The following is a 16,371-nucleotide window of genomic DNA, read 5'->3' on the forward strand; positions in this document are numbered from 1 at the left end:
ATTAAAAATTCAACATATCTATTTTGTAAGAAACTGATTCAAATTTTTAAGACATAAGTCTTTCTGACGAAAGAAATTATAATTACCTGAATATCGCACAAATGTTGGCAATCAAAGAAGTAAAAATGAAAACAATTAGGAGGTATCACCAAACAAATAAAAGATTAACAAAGATACTTATAATGACAACAAATTTTGACAGTCAATCTGAAATAGGTACTTATTAAGCTGTTGCTACCATTTTATTGAAAAGTAACATAGCAATTTCAGGCAGAGCTATAAAACTGTTCATACCCTTTGACTCACTGTTAGATCTACCTCCACAAAATCATATTGAAAGCAAATAAAGATCTCTGTCAAAAATATTGTCAACAGCTTTTTATGAAACAGTAAAAATAATGAAAACATTTAGGTCCAATGATAGGGTGATGGCTAAACAAGTTCTATCCTTTGTAAAAGGGGAAAGGGTTTTTTTGATTGGACTGGATATTAATATTTAAAGGTATGGTTGTCAAGGAATTGAATTAACTCAATTCCAAAATAAAAGATTCAAGTCAGGATGACTTTTATGATGGTTTATTGAAAGGTAGGAAAAATGAGAGAGAAAAAGAGAGTAACTCTGGCCTGGATCAGAGGCTGGAACCAGGTAAAGCTTCAGGGGCCCCAACAAAGAGGACACAGAGGTTAACTAAACAAGGCTTCTAGCCATGATGCCTCCTCTAAGAAGAGAGGCCTCTTTTGAGGCTAGGTCCTCCAGAAACACCAAGGAAAAGTATAAAAAGGAGTCAGCCCAACTTACCCATGTGACAATTCAAAAGGAAGCAATCTGAGGTCTCACCTGAGCTCCTTCAAGGCCAGGTTCAAAAGGCAAAAATCCCTTCACAGGAAGTTATCATCATATTTAAAAGAGAGTTCATTTTGTCATTTCCTGCATCCACCTTCCAGTTCTACATGGATAAATGACAGTCTCAACCTTGTTTCAGGCACCACCAAGGGCCAGTCACTTGTTTTTGATCTGTCACTTACTAGCACATGTGGGTCATAGACCTCCCCACTCTCCACTTAATTCTAATTTGGGTGGGGAGACATATTCCTGGTAGCTAAAGTCTAAAGAATGAATAAGGGTGAGCTAATTCCATTTACACACCTTTGAACATATTGAGCCTTTATAAAGACAATTTCAAGATATAAAGGGTAGGATGACAAAAAAGATAAAACTGAAGAAAGAAGAATTAAATTATGATTAAATATTTTAAAAAGTAACAGCAAGAAAGCAACATAATAATACAAATAACCCAGAAGAAAATACTAGAAGTAGATTCAAAAGCAAAAAGCATATATTAACATTTTAAGCCATGTGTTTATTTTAAAAGAGAAAAGGAATTTATGCAAGTGAAGCAAGAGAATGTTTGCTTAGGATAAGATAATCTTCAATGAACAGAAAATTAATATCTACCCCATACTGAGGCAACAAATTTCTTTGAGAATGGAGGTATATGTGAGTAAAAATGCATGAAAAAATAACTTCTTAAATTAAAAAATATAGTTTTAGAGTCTCAGCTCTTCTCAACAAAGCCTGAAAAGCTTTAATAAGGCCACCCTGTTCAACATTTGCAGGACCTTTGACTTACAATGACCAATGGAGCTACATTTTGCAATGACTCCTCTGCTTGGGGTTTAGATACTCACCCAGAGAGCTCCTTCTTGGAACATCTGCCTTTGGCATCCAAGATGCTTCCTTCCTTTCTAATCGGCAGATCACATCTGGTTTGAAAACTGCAAATCCTGTTTGTTGAAAATGAAAAAGTGCTAGGGACAGTCAATTTAGAATTTCATCATAAAACAGATAAAGGAAATTCTCCTCCCTTCTCTCAATAGAATAGTGGAAGAATGAGGCTGCAGAATATCTTATATATCATCTAGGGCACTGTTTATAGAAGTGAAAATAACTGATGCCCCATTAGAGAAGGCATCATTTGAAAAAGAGGTATATGTACATATAAAATAATGTCTTACTTATTTCTACTTATCAGTTCTTTCTCAGGGGTGGCCATACACATCATTTCTCAAACAATATTTCTATTGCTTTATATAATATTCTCCTCATTCTGCATATTTCATTCTTCATAGTTTTACATTGTTTTTCCAAAATGAATCTGTTTGTTGTTGCAGTAGTTGTCCAACACAGTCAGATGCCGCAACTTGTTTAGCACTTTCCCAACTGATGGGCATTCCTTCAGTTTCCAGTTCTTTCCCACCACAAAGAGAGGCCATATAGTTTTGGAATATATTTCTTTTCCTTTTTCCCTGATCACCTTAGGAAATTAACCTAATAGTGGTATTGCTGAGTCAAAAGGTATATAGAATTTTATAGCTATGTGAACATAATACAGATTGCTCTCGAAAAAGACTGGATTGGTTCATAGTACTACCAACAGTGTATCAGTGGCACCATTTTATTACCACATCCCTTCCAACAGTTGTCATTTTGGCTTTTTATTATTTTAGCTATCCTGACAAGGGTGAGATGGTATCTCAGATTTATTTTAATTTGCATTTCTTAATTCAATAATGATTTGGAGCATTTTCCCTAATATTTATGTATGTCTTTGAGTTCTTCATCCAAAAACAATCTGTTCATATCTTTTGTCCAGTTTTTCATTAAGAAATAACTCATATTCTTATTTATTTGAAAAAATTCTTTCTATATTTTAGATATGAGACTTCTATCTGTGGTACTGTATATAAAGTTTTCTATGTGGAGGGGCAGAAGAAAATGTCTATTTTTAAAAAAGTATTCATAAAACTTAGTAAAAGGATTCAAAATTAGTTCAAGTTTCAAACTTTGGAAAATAAGTAGGAATATTAGAAAGACTCCCAAGGATAACAAGACTAAGACTACTGAAAGATGTTCTATATTACAGAAAATGAGTTTAAGAGTAGGCCTCAGGAAAAATATTTCATTTGACTTGCTCTCTGCTTAAATAATAGGAACATATTTTGTATGATGATACCTATACTAGAATTAACAGAAAATTCTGGATTTAAAGCAACAGAGAAGGGAAAATATATAATCAAGGAGAACAACAAATCACAAGTCAATTTCCAGGCATACTGAACAAAGACCTGTTTTTCTGGACAAAAAGTAGCATAAGCATTCTGTCTTGCTATGAAAAGATAAGCAGTATCTACTTTTGTATGTCAAAGAATAACTGTTACAATTTTGAAAATCTGCATAGTATATATCAAGCCTCTAAAGGAGTAGTTGTTCTTACCCAAAGAGACCAAATTCCTATAGGTCTCCAGCATCACATCCCTGTACAACTTTTTCTGAGATGGGTTCAAATGCCTCCACTCCTCCCTGGTGAATTCGACAGCTACATCCTGGAATGTCACTGAGTCCTGAAACACGAAAGATATTTGTGATTAACCAGTTATAGCTCTGTTATAAAAGTTTCAATGCCAACTCTTTGACAGCAGGGATTGTTTCATTTATTTATTTGTAGCCAGGGACACACCTGATACAGAGCTGGCAGTTAATAATTCCTCTCCCATTAGACTTTAAGTTTCTTGAGCTCAGGGGCTACTTTTGCTTCCTTTGTATCCTCAGTACTTAGTCCAGTGCTTAGCCCTTAGTAGGTGCTCATTTCATGTTTATTCTTAATTAATGCACTCAATGACAGACAGCTTGAAATCTAGTTTTTTATGAGGTTCTCCCATGGCTCTTACCTCTGCCCTGTGAGCACAAGTAGTACTTTGCCTAATTCCTTTTCTACTTGCTAATTAAAAACAATGACAGTGAAACAGTTGAAGATAGCTCTCATGTGGTCCAAGTCTCCTCTCTCACACTGAACATGCCTAGTTCCTTCCACCAATCAGTGTGATCTGTTCACTACTAATGCAGTTTCCTCTCATCATCCAATGACTGTGATTCTTAAAAAGAGGTGCTCTGGGGGCATCCAGGTATCTCTGTGGATTGGGAGCCAGGCTGGAGATGGGAGCTCTTGGGGTGAAATTTGGCCATAGTCACTTGTCAGCCTTGTGATCCTGCACAAAATACCAAGCTGGGTATTCCCTGCCCCCTGTTACCCCACATGGGGGGGGAAGGAAGGGCTCCTGTTAGGCTGCTGGGCAGAGGGATGGGTGAACTGAGGAATGTCCTCAGTGAGTATAGAAAGGGGAGGGGAGAAGCTCTGTGCCTTTCTAGTAACAAACTTGAGGGGGCAGGGAAGAGTGGGGCAGCTGTGTCCCCACAGAGAGCTCTCTGTGTGCCATCTTTGTCACCCATGCCATAAGTTTGCCATCACTGACCTAGACTGTCTAATCAAAAGCCCAAAGCCAACTAGATGTAACACTATGGGAGCTATAAGAGTCAGGACTAGCAGGAACTTGGGCGTTTTGGGCTCCCATCCCTTCGTGAAATCAAGCCTACTCCCTGACTGGCCTAATTCATCTGTCTTGACCATGTCCTTAGCTGGGCCCCTTTGTCACAGCTTGTAAAATGGGACAGGCCAGTTGGGAATCTAGAACCTGATGAAGTAGCAACTCAGCTAGAGACTTTGGGAAATTAGGCTCATAATCTTTTTCTTTCTTTCCTTTCTCTTGTTGTGAGGAAGATTATTTAATTATTATTTAGGAGACCTAGCTAGCAAGGCTTGAGAGTTCCAAATGGAATGGGGAAGCAGGAAGTGTGGCCTCTCTCTCTGAGACGGACTCCATGGTGGCTGAGACAAGTTGTAACTGACCTTGGGCGACCTCAGAGGAAGTGGAGTTTGTACTCTGATTCCCTGGGATCCTGAAGGTCAACTGACATCTACTTGTGGAAGATTTTTGGTAGAGACTATTAATCCCAACCTGAGTTGCAGGTTAACTTGGGCTGGGTTAGCTCCCAGAATCTACCTACCTGAAAGAATACAGCTAATGGTCCTGGAAGAGCTGCAACATCGCTGGATTGTATCAGGACTCTGCTGTGTAGATACCCCACTTCAGTCCTGCTAATTTTAGGGCCCTGCCCTGCTTTAGATTTTGTTCAGTGTAGATAAGTCCCTGATCCTGTGGTTTGCCCTTAGTCTGGAAGTGTAGAAACCCCTATTCCCATCCTTTACCATAGTTCCCTTAATTAAATTTGTTACAAACTCTCGTGTCATTTGCTTGCTAGTTTCCAGTGGCCCCTTGTCTAGATGGTTAGGGAATCAGGGCACAAATTCCACTTCCTTTGAGGTCTCCCAGGGTCAGTTACAACTTGTCCCAACCACCATGGAGTCCGTCTCAGAGAGAGAGGCCTCACTTCTAGCTTCCCCATTCCATTTGGAATTCTCAAGCTCTTCCTGCTAGGTCTCCTAAATAATAAAGTAATCTTTTTCACAACACTCTTTACTAATAAATAATTATAAATTTAGTATTATGTCTCCAAGATTAATTTTTATTTATTACAGAAACTAATAATACGGCCTTTTCCAATTGCTCCCTAATCACTCATTTACCAATGTTTTCTAGGAATACACTAGAACTCACAATCATTAACATAGACTTGGCAGAATCTAGCCCTTTCTTTTTGAAACTTAGCACAGTCCCTTTTTTTCCAGTCCTGTGGTACCTGCCCTGTCCTCAAAGACCTTTCAAGGACACAAGATAATGGTCAAGCAAACATCAGAGACTTCTTTCAGCAGACAACCTGTCTGTCTCCTTTTAATTTGGATATATTCTTGTTGACACCTTTTGGGTCCTCCTTCCCAGTTCAAAGATCATTCTTTGAAGAAAAAAAAATATAGCCAAGGAAGATTTTAGTTGTTTAGCTTTCTCCCAGCCTACCATCCTTATCACCATCATCCCATCCACCCTTAAACAGGGCTACCATTCTTATCACCATCATCCCATCCACCCTTAAACAGTTTGCTTCTAAACTAGGTTTTAAAAATATTTTTCTAATGTTTATCATCAGAACCAGTTTTTGGGGGACTTTGTTATTTCTCTACTACAATTTTTCCCACTGCTCTATTTTGTTCTTATTCATCCTCAGATAATGGTATTTAAAAACATTTTGATTATGATTACTTAAGTCTCAATCAGTTATTAAGAATTACACCCCAGTCTCTAATACAAGTCTTCTGACACAGCCTGGTCTTTTTTCCTTTATACTTTACTTCTCAATTTCTAAATCACTTCACTTTAAACCTGCACTTCCTAAAAAACAGATTTCAATCAAGGATTTGAGTCTTAAACACCTATTATAAGTTAGATGAAAAGGTATGACATATCAGGGTTCTAGGAGGGAGGACCACCCACCCTCAAAGAGAGTCTTCTCATCCTTTCTCCTCCAGCTCCTGGATCACTCTTTTTTTTTTTTTTTTTTTAAACACTTACTTCAGTCTTAGAATCAATACTGAGTATTGGTTCTAAGGCAGAAGAGTGGGAAGGGCTGGGCAGTGGGGCTTAAGTCACACAGCCTGGAAGTGTCTGAGGCCAGATCTGAAACCAGATACTCCTGACTCAAAGCCCAGAGTTCTATACACTACCCCTCTAACCATTCTTGGAAAACAATTTGGAACTATGCACAAAGGGCTAAAAAATCATTCATACCTTTTGACCTAACAATCCCTAAAAGAGGGAAAAAAGGGAAAGGATCTAAAGGTAGAAAAACATTTTGAGCAGGTTGTTTTTCCATGAATAACTGGGAAAATGATTAAATGACTCTGAGCTGAGAAATGTCTGAATTATAAGATATGGTTTACCATTGTAATGGAATACTAATGTACAATAAGAAACTACATGCAAAAGTGAATTCAGAAAAACCTAGGAAGGCTTCTACAAACAGAGATAAAGGAAAGTGAGTAGACTTGAGGAAAACATCATGAGCTAGAACAGCAAATTTGAAACAATAATCATGTGCTAAACTGTTAAATACTTGATCTAAGAAAAGATCAGTGAAAAATCAAAAGGACTGGATGAAAAAGGAAGAGAGAACTAGGGAACTCTTAAGGACAAATTATAGGAAATATTTTCCATGTTTAAAAGTTTCTGTTACATTTTAAAAATTCTGAAACATGGTTTCCAATGTTCCCAAGACTTCACAGGCCCACAGACTATGCTCCTGCTTGCCTTCTCCATGTGTGGGAGAGGGGATGGAGAAAGGGAAACAACCCGGACCTCAACACTGAAAAATGAATGCTCAGAGAAAAGTCAATTTAAGGTAATTTTGCGGGGGAGGATGACTAATCTCTATGTCGTCTTTTAATCCTAAACATATAATTCTTAGAAGGACCAAATTTCCCCAGTGACAGCACATGAGAAAGGAATGTGCCCGAGGTCTTCAGCCTGAGATGGCTTTTTAGGAAAGAAGCAACTGGCACTCACCGCGCAGGGCCTGGCCGCCAGGGACGCAGAGGCCATCCCCTCCTCCTCAGGGCTCCCACCTCCTGGGGGAGAGCGGAGGCTACAAGAGACGGAGCTGGGGAGGAAATGAGCACGATGAGAAGCAGGGCTCCAGGGCTGCGGGTCTCCCCTCGTCACAGGACGCAGATTCCCGCTTCTCCACTGAGGGGACCCCAGGGAGGAGGCTGGGGCTGGGGAAGGACCAGAAGGAAACAGCGCTTGCCCTCCTGGAGGTAACTGGAGGACACAATCTCTTCAGGCATAAAAGAGGAGAACAGACGTGAGCTGGAGCCTTCAGGAGGGGAAGGACTCTGTTAACAGCAGGAAAAGCTTACAGGTGGACGGTGTAACCAGGAAGACGCCTGAGGAAGAGGAGGATGCCAGGAGGAAGAGGTGAAGCCCCAGAAAGTATGGAGACTTGCGCAGACACACAGACAGAAACCAGAAATCCACTACCTCAGACTTGGCACAGGTGGAAGGACTCTGAAGTGGAGGGTCAGGACCATCCCGGGGATCACGTGGGAAGGGCATGTCAGAGGTGGGATCGGAATCTGGCTCCGCGCACATTGCAACCCGCCTCCAAGACCTCGACATCTGCCCGGGCATTGCAGTCGAACCAAGGTAAGCCCCTCTAGGACTCCATTCGTCTAGGCGCTCGCTCCTCCACTCTGCTCTCAGTTTCCCCAACCAGTCCCGGAGCAGCCCCACAAAACTTCCGCCTGCCGCTTTGGGATCACACTCAACCCAGCCCAGGTAGGCTCAGGCCAGGGAAGGGGAAAGGGTTCCGATAGAGAGTAAGGAAGAGTTAGAGAGGACAGGTGGAAGTGACATATGTGGAAAGAACCTTCCCTGACCCTCAAGAATTTGGAGAATGATACCAGAGCTCGCATGGCCCTCTGGGAATTGTAGTCTGGAGGCGGCGGTATTTTCTAGCTATGTTTGGGGCTCTGGCTAGCAACAGTCGCCTCCATGTGTCCATCCACCTTTCGGGTCTGCCTTTCCCGTATCTCTCACCTGTGGCTGGAAGAAGCTGTCATGAGCATTGGCCTCATCCCAGTAAACTGGCTGCCCTGGCAGGCTAATCCAGGTGGAGGATAACTGACAGGTCCCCAACCCTTGAGTGACTGGGGGCAGACCACTGGCATGTGAAGACTTCCCAGCGTGGAATGGGCAGGGGAGAACAACTTATTCCAGGCGTTCTGGAGTGTTTAGAGCTTGGTTAGACACTGAAGCCCTCACGACCATCCACTGCATCCAAAGCCATCACCAGTCTACCTGACTGGTCTTGCCAAAGGACTTTGATGACTCTGAGAGGGAGGGGGAAGGAGAGAGAGAGAGAGAGAGAGAGAGAGAGAGACAGACAGACAGACAGACAGACAGACAGACATAGACAGACAGACAGAGACAGAGACAGAGATCACACAGCACCCAGTGATGTCACTGGACCTCTTCAAACAAATTTGAAAACCGAAGGAGCTCTAGGATTTATTGCATGTGAAAAAATCTATTCCTTGATAAGAAAACAGCTTCATGCAATTTAAAAGGTAGTCAAGTTTATAAAATGCATCATGTTAAGTGTGTTTTATATCATCTCATCACTTTGCCATGAATTTTTATTTTCAACAAGACAAGTAGGAAATGAATCAAAAAGTACAGTCAGTCTACATGAAAACTTGACATTCTTTTGTAGTCACTACCACAAAAGTGGAAATTATGGAATACAAGGGTTTACTTTCCTCTTAAATGAGTTATTATTATTATTCCTGTTGACTCCTTAGGAGCATAGGGCCGCAACCATCTCACGCCAGCGGACTCTGTTCTGGGCAACTTCCCCCAGCTGGGCCCATGTCATTCCGACTGTTTTTGTTTCATTTTCGGCAGATCTTCACCAGGTCTGTTTTGGTCTTCCGACTTTCCTCCTCCCTGAAGGGTTCCAGCACAATGCTTTTCTGGTGTGCCTTTATTTCTTTGCTGTTTCCCTAGGTCAAGAAAAGTTTTTTTTTTCCCAAGAATTGTGGGACATTCATCTGTTAAAAGGTTTATCAAGTGGGGGTAGCTAGATGGCTCAGTGGATTGAAAGCCAAGCTCAGAGACAGGAGTTCATGGGTTCAAATTTGGCCTCAGGCACTTCCTAGCTCTGTGGCTGGGCAAATCCCCTATTTTGTAGCCCTTACTGATGTGGGCTGACAGCAGGCAAGGAGGAGTAATAATAGGAGAGGGACCTTCATACTCTGAAATCTTGCATTTCTCACTCAGTAGTACTAGTTAAACATCAAGGGCAAAACCTGTAGTTTCAGCATTAGTCAAGCATGAATTGCACATTGATCAATTACCCATTCTCTATACTAGATCTATAATATTCTATACTGGGCTTCTGCTTTGTGCCTAGTCTGTTTTATTACTCATATTATATTTAGAACTGTAAGATATAATTAATTGGCCATAATGGTCCTCCAATGTTACCACATCCCCCTATCATGTTCTCATTGCAGAAGGGCAGCAAGACCACTCCCCCACTGACAAATGATGACCTTAAATCTTTCTCCTATATACTAGGACTTTCTCCCTTAATTTTTCTCTCTCCATATATATATATATATATATATATATATATATGTGTAAATATATATATACACATACATATATACACACATACATGTAGTATCCTTCAGGTTGCCTTGATGCAACACCTGTCTTATTTTCTTCACTACTTTTCTCTTAAACCTTCATTTACTTCTTTTGAGTTATGTATTCTTTACCTCTTCATCTTCTATCCATTTCTCATACTACGTATTTCACTGAGCCTTGCTTTTATAATTTTAACACATAAATGATATTTAACAAATGTTAATGATTTATCCAAAATCTCTTCTCCAATTATGTAATTGGTATCCTTTGTAAATTGATAACTTTATGTAAAAGGTAACCCTTTTCTGCTAATAAATAATTATTATTATTCATCAGCAAAATGTGACCACATTCCTACTCTTGCTTATCCCCATGGTGAGCACAGTGGAAGACAGAGAAAATTTAACTTCCTTTTCCCTTCTCAATTTAAGTGTGTTTCTCTGTGTGTGTGTGTGTTTATGGAATAAACTAAAAAAATCCATTAAGATTATTATGTAAGATTATTACAAAAATTTTGAGTCCCTAAATCACTCACACTCCTGTTGAAAACAAAGGAGGGGTTTCCAGCTTCTCAGTTATACCTCACAAGATTCTTACTCAAAATAATACTTACACAATGCATTTTCCAAATTTTTCTTTTCTTTTTCTTTATAGGTATTCATATTTTATTTTGTGATAATCTTCATGAAGCAAATATTATGTGATGTGTACAATATTTTCTTGAAATTACAAAACCCTTTAATTGGGTATTTATTCTAAATGTATAGAATAATTTTAGAAGTTTTATCATACTCTCTGTAACAAATTATTTTAAAATAGGAAGTTACAATATATTATCTAGGTGGGTTGCCACACGTCCACCAGAAACTTAGAAATATTTGGTAAGAAATCATGTTTGAGGGACACAGGTCTCCAACGATGGACCCCCACTCACTAATAATTCCTAGAGTCTGGGACTGAAGTAAGACAGCAAGTTTATTGTAACTTCTTAAAGGGGACATTCCTTCCCCGCTCCCCCCCCCCCCCCCAGCTCTGGATAGCAAGAGCATGGCAGATGCTTTGCCAGCAAAATTCATAGCAGAATTGCTCCCCTGACAAAAATGCAAAGCCTGGATATAAGAACAGACTTTTTAGAATAATATCAATGCAAGATTCTCCACCCTCTACCTCATCCAGTCAAATAAAGGTGGGCTGTGATGCTTACCATCTTGAGCGTGCGATTTTCAATATTATGTACCCCCAACCCCTATCTCTCTTTCTCTCTCCCAGCTCAGTAAAACCCATGATGTGTCAGGTGATTCTAACTTAGGGACAGTAAAGAAGTTACATTTGTAGAGAACAGGGACATGATATCTGAAAGAAAAAACGAACCAAAAACCCTCTTTCTTTCTCTTGCAACTAGTCTTGGTGTTATCTCTTATTCCTTAGAGCTGGCATCCTTCCAGGATCTTCTGAGGACAGCCTCTAGCCTTGTTCCCAGACTGAAGCCACTATTCAAGGTCTATTAAAATAAGTCAGGAAAGCTGAAAGTTTTATGGGAAGGGGTAGGGGGAGTTTTATTCTAAGGAAATACCCAGACTCTAAACTGGAGTAAATTTTTACTTAGAAAAACAGAATATTTATCCCACACACTTGCAAGGTACAATAAATAATTTCATCCCATAAGAATCAATATCCACAGTAGGGGCTGGGAAAATATTCAAGTTATTTTCCTTGAGTCTTCAAATTAAACTGATTTAAAAGAAAAATTTTAAATTAAAGTAAGCAGAAGAAAGCCTTCAGTTAATAGGAAATTCATTTGCTTTTTCTAGAAAAAAAAGGAAAACTCCACTAATCATAACTTAGGGATAGAATACTCTGAATATTCTCTTATTTCCCAAATAGTTAAATTTCATTTATCCTTTGATAATTCACAGGCTCTGACACCTATTTCCATCTAAGCTTAACCAGGTGGATTGGGGTAAAGCTTGATGCTTCTACAAGCTTACAGGTAGTGGGGATGGTGTAAGCTAACAATTCCGCCACCACATTCAGGAGACACAATGCATTTCTCAAATTTATAAGGAGCTAAGTCAATTGTACAAAAAATCAAGCCATTTCTCAATTGACAAATGTTCAAGGGACATGAATAGGTAGTTTTCAGATAAAGAAAGCAAAACTATCAATAAGCACATGAAAAAAGTGTTCTAAATCTCTCATAATTAAGAGAAACGCAAATCAAAACAATGCTGAGGTATCACCTCACACCTAGCAGATTAGCCAAAATGACAGTAAAGGATAATAATGAATGTTGGACGGGTTGTGACAAAATTGGGACACTACTAATACACTGCTTGTGGAGTTTAAATTAATCCAGCCATTCTGGACAGCAATTTGGAATTATATGCAAAGGGCTTTAAAAGAATGCATAAAAAATATTAAAAAAAAAAAAGAAAAAAAAAGAATGCATACTCCTTGATCCAGCAATACCACTGCTAGGTTTGTACCCCAAAGAGATAATAAGGAAAAATACTTGTACAGAAATGTTCATAGCCACACTCTTTGTGGTGGTAAAAAATTGGAAAATGAAAGGGTGTCCCTTGATTGGGAAATGGCTGAACAAATAAATTGTGGTATATGTTGTTGATGGGATACTACTATGCTGTAAGGAATGATGATCTGGAGGAATTCCATGTGAACTGGGAGAACCTCAATGAACTGATACAGAGTGAAATGAGTAGAACCAGAACATCTTATACAGAAAGTAAAACACTGGAACAATCCAGTGTAATGGACACTCCTGAAGGTCTTATGGGAAAGAATGCTAACCACATTAAGAGAAAGAACTATGGAACTAGAAATGCAAAAGCAAAACTTATGACATCACTTATCATTTGTATTTATGGGTATGTGATTTGGGGTTTAGGCTTTAAAAGATGGCTCTATAGCAGTGATTCCCAAAGAGGGCACCACCACCCCCTGATGGGTGCTGCAGCAATCCAGGGAGGCGGTGATGGCCATAAGTGCATTTGGGGGTGGTGAATAACTGTGAGGGGGCAGGGATAGTATGTGACAGGGGGCTCTAAGTAATATATTTTCTGGAAAGGGCATGGTAAGCCAAAAAAGTTTGGGAACCACTGCTATATAGTAAAAATTAATAATATGGAAATAAGTATCAAGTGATAACATTTGATTAACCCAGTGGAATTGCTTGTTGCCTCTGGGAGGCAGGAAGGGAAAGTGTGAAGATAGGATTAACTCTCCCCTTGCCTATTTTTAGCTAATCAAATCAAGAACTTAAAGTACCCCTACTTGACACTAAGTAAGAGAGTTCCAAGTCACTTGCTAGTATGGGTGACAACTCCAGAAGCCACTGCCCTGCCCATGTTCAGTGCTAGACAAACTGAAAGACTGCCATTGGTTCCCTTAAAGTGGGGAAGGGACAGTGGAAAAAGGACTAGAAAAAGTCCTGAACTTCCTGTCCAAGGGACTTCTCCTTTGGATTTCTCCTTCAGAGTTCATCTTTGGAGACTCTGTGTTGGTGAGCTGGAGAAGGAGAAGACTCTTTCCTTGGATCCTACATTGGCTTGCTGGGTGAATAGCTGGCCTTCCTTTCCTGGCTTCTGGAGAGATTGATTCCAGAGAGGCCTCTCTTTCCAGGAAGAGGCTGTGTTGGTGGAACCCTTGCTGAAGACACCACTGAGACTCCTGGCTTAAGAGACTACTAAGACTCCACATGGAGACTGAGACTTCAGAGCCCTTGCTGGGTGGTAAGTTGGAAAGAAATTATAGGGTATCTAGCTAGGCAATACTTTCTATTTCCTTCCTATATTTCTCTCTTTTACTATATCTCTATTAAACTAAATTGTTAAGAGCAGCTAACAGACTTGTGACTTCAGTTAATTTTTTAAATTGGTGACCACAATATTACTTTAGAACTTTCATATTAGCATAAAACCTAAATTTCAAATTTTTACAAAAGAAAATGAATTATATACGCATGGAAAAATATTGCAAAATAAAAATTAATTTAAAAATAAATTTTAAAGTTTTAAAAAAGAGATACATCTTCAATATGAAAGTCTACCCATATTCACTACGTTGATAAGGTGTCTTTTCAGTATGAATTCTCCGATGTTTGGTAAGATATGATTTTCTCCCAAAGCCTTCCGATATTCACTACATTAATCAAGTTTTTCCCCTGCATGGATTTTCTGATGTGCAATAATGTAAGCATGGAAAAATATTTTAAAATAAAAATTAATTTAAAAAATAAATTTAAAAATGAGTCGTGGAAATTTTTATCCCACCACTCTGATATACACAATTTAGATAAACAAAGTCAAAAAGCCAAATTTCTCCAAGTCAAGGTAGAATTTAGAGTTTATTGGAAGACGGCCAAGTCTCCCAGATAAACCTGGAATCTTGCACATGTTATAGAGTTGGACCCCCGTGAGAGATAAAGCCAGGCAGCAGAGACCTGGTTTATATACAGAATGAATATTTCCAAACAAGACTGATGACTTATATCATACAGCATTATGTATATCATTTTTAGAAACTGTTACCCAACTACCATCTGATTGGTTATTTCATTTAGGTAAACCTATATTTGTCCTAAAGTCAGATCACAAGACAACACTCTTATTAAGAAATACTGATAATCATTATCTCAGGGCTCATCTGATCAAGTTGGGAAAAATGGTTATTTCAAAATAGGAAAGGGTGAGCATTCTTGAACCATATCAGGACATGATGCAGCATTCTGGGACCTGAAACTTATATAGTCAGCATCTCATGAGAGAAGGGAAATATAACTTAGGGAGGGGTTAGAAATCCCCTTAGGAGTTTTATGCTTTTGTTAGAGATCCTTATAAAATTATAAATTCTACTAATTGTAATTTCAATTAAGATTATTATGGAATCATACTAATCACTTTAAAATCACAACATTGATTAGGTTTAAACTTATAACTATCACTAAATTCCAATCAAGTATAAGGGGGCAGGGGTCTTTCTTCCCTGACAAAAGTTAAAAAAAAAGATGCATCTTCAATGTGAAAGTCTTCCCGTATTCACTACATTGATAAAGTGTCTCTTCAGTATGAATTCTCAGATGTTTCGTAAGATATGATTTTCTCCCAAAGCCCTTCCCACATTTACTACATTAATCAAGTTTTTCCCTTGCATGGATTTTCTGATGTGCAATAAGTTTAGCCCTATACCTGAAGTCCTTTCCACATTCTCCACATTCATAAGGTTTCTCTCCAGTATGAATCCTCTGATGCTTGGTAAGATATGACTTCATCAGAAAGGCCCTCCCACATTTACTACATTCATAAGGTTTCTCTCCAGTATGAATTCTTTGATGCTCAGCCAGATGTCCCTTTGTCCTAAAAGCCTTCCCACATTTACTACATTCATAAGGTTTCTCTCCAGTATGAATATTTTGATGTCGCTTGAGATCTGAGATATAGAGGAAAGTCGTGTTACACTCCTTACACTTATGAACAATTTTTCCATCATGAATTCTTTGATGCAAAGTAAATTGTGTCTTATTTGTGAAGACTGTTCCACATTCTTTACATTCATAAGATTTCTCTCTAGTATGAATTCTCCAATGCTTAGTAAGATATGACTCCACCCCAAACGCCTTCCCACATTTACTACATTCATAAGGTTTCTCTTTAGTATGAATATATTGGTGTCGCTTGAGAGCTGAGATGAAGCGGTAAGTCTTCTTACATTCCTTACATTCATAAAGAAATTTCCCAGAATGAATTTTTTGATGCACAGTGAATTCTGCCTTTTTCCTGAAGGCTTCCCCACATTCACTACATTCATAAAGATTATCTTCAAGAAGTCCTTTGATCTCTGAAAAAAAGAATAAAGAGGTGATGAACCCAGTCTTTTCTTTCCTTTCTCAAAAGTTTTAGTTGCTCAAAGGTTTTAGAGCTATTTTCTTGCCTTCCCACTTGAGAAGGCCTATCACACTTGCCTTTTACTAATGATCACAGTTTATTTTATGCATAAGTATGGTAACTCAAAAGTAAAATAAACAAATAAAATGACCTGAGATAAAATTACCTAGAGGAATAAGACTTTACTTTATACAATAAGTGGTTGGCCTTTGGATTACCAAAAGGAAATGAAATAGTATATAAAGTAAATGACTTTGAGAACTTGAAAATATATCCTTACCATCTGATGAAAAAATAGGAAGGGAAAAAAACTAAAGAAAAAGGAAAATTGATTAATTCAGAGCAGGAAAGAGAGAAAGACATATGAAATAAAGCCAATAAAGAAGAAATATGAGGAAAGGAAATCATAACAGATAACAGTTACCATAAACTCCCATTAAAAATTCAACATATCTATTTTGTAAGAAACTGA

At 38.7% G+C, this 16,371-nt stretch overlaps 2 protein-coding genes across 2 annotated transcripts in view; both read right to left on the minus strand.

The window, feature by feature from the left end:
* Positions 1 to 1,645: 1,645 nt before the first annotated feature.
* On the minus strand, positions 1,646 to 7,921 carry LOC123233180 (KRAB domain-containing protein 4-like). Its single transcript, XM_044659330.1, has 4 exons — positions 7,828 to 7,921; positions 7,354 to 7,447; positions 3,276 to 3,402; positions 1,646 to 1,785 (listed from the first exon to the last, which is right to left on the minus strand). The coding sequence occupies exons 1-4, from the start codon at positions 7,875 to 7,877 to the stop codon at positions 1,646 to 1,648; spliced, it is 411 nt and encodes a 136-aa protein (XP_044515265.1). The 5' UTR covers positions 7,878 to 7,921.
* Positions 7,922 to 14,985: 7,064 nt separating this feature from the next.
* Positions 14,986 to 16,371, minus strand: part of LOC123233181 (zinc finger protein 208-like) — a 347,813-nt gene continuing 346,427 nt past the window's right edge. Inside the window, exon 7 of the mRNA XM_044659331.1 lies at positions 14,986 to 15,444. Within this exon, the coding sequence (XP_044515266.1) occupies positions 15,146 to 15,444 (299 nt within the window). The 3' untranslated portion in view covers positions 14,986 to 15,145. The remainder of the gene's footprint in view (positions 15,445 to 16,371) is intronic.

This window comes from Gracilinanus agilis, chromosome 2 (genome assembly GCF_016433145.1).
Source record: "Gracilinanus agilis isolate LMUSP501 chromosome 2, AgileGrace, whole genome shotgun sequence".
Classification (NCBI taxonomy): Eukaryota; Metazoa; Chordata; class Mammalia; order Didelphimorphia; family Didelphidae; genus Gracilinanus; species Gracilinanus agilis.

Bases quoted from the DNA above. Each gene is read 5' to 3' on its own strand.
- LOC123233180 (XM_044659330.1), bottom strand. From the start codon at position 7,877: ATGGTCCTGACCCTCCACTTCAGAGTCCTTCCACCTGTGCCAAGTCTG. The intron at 7,448-7,827 runs GTAGTGGATTTC...TTTCCTCCCCAG, and splicing joins CCACCTGTGCCAAGTCTGAG to CTCCGTCTCTTGTAGCCTCC. The intron at 3,403-7,353 runs GTGAGTGCCAGT...TTCGTGTTTCAG, and splicing joins TGGCGGCCAGGCCCTGCGCG to GACTCAGTGACATTCCAGGA.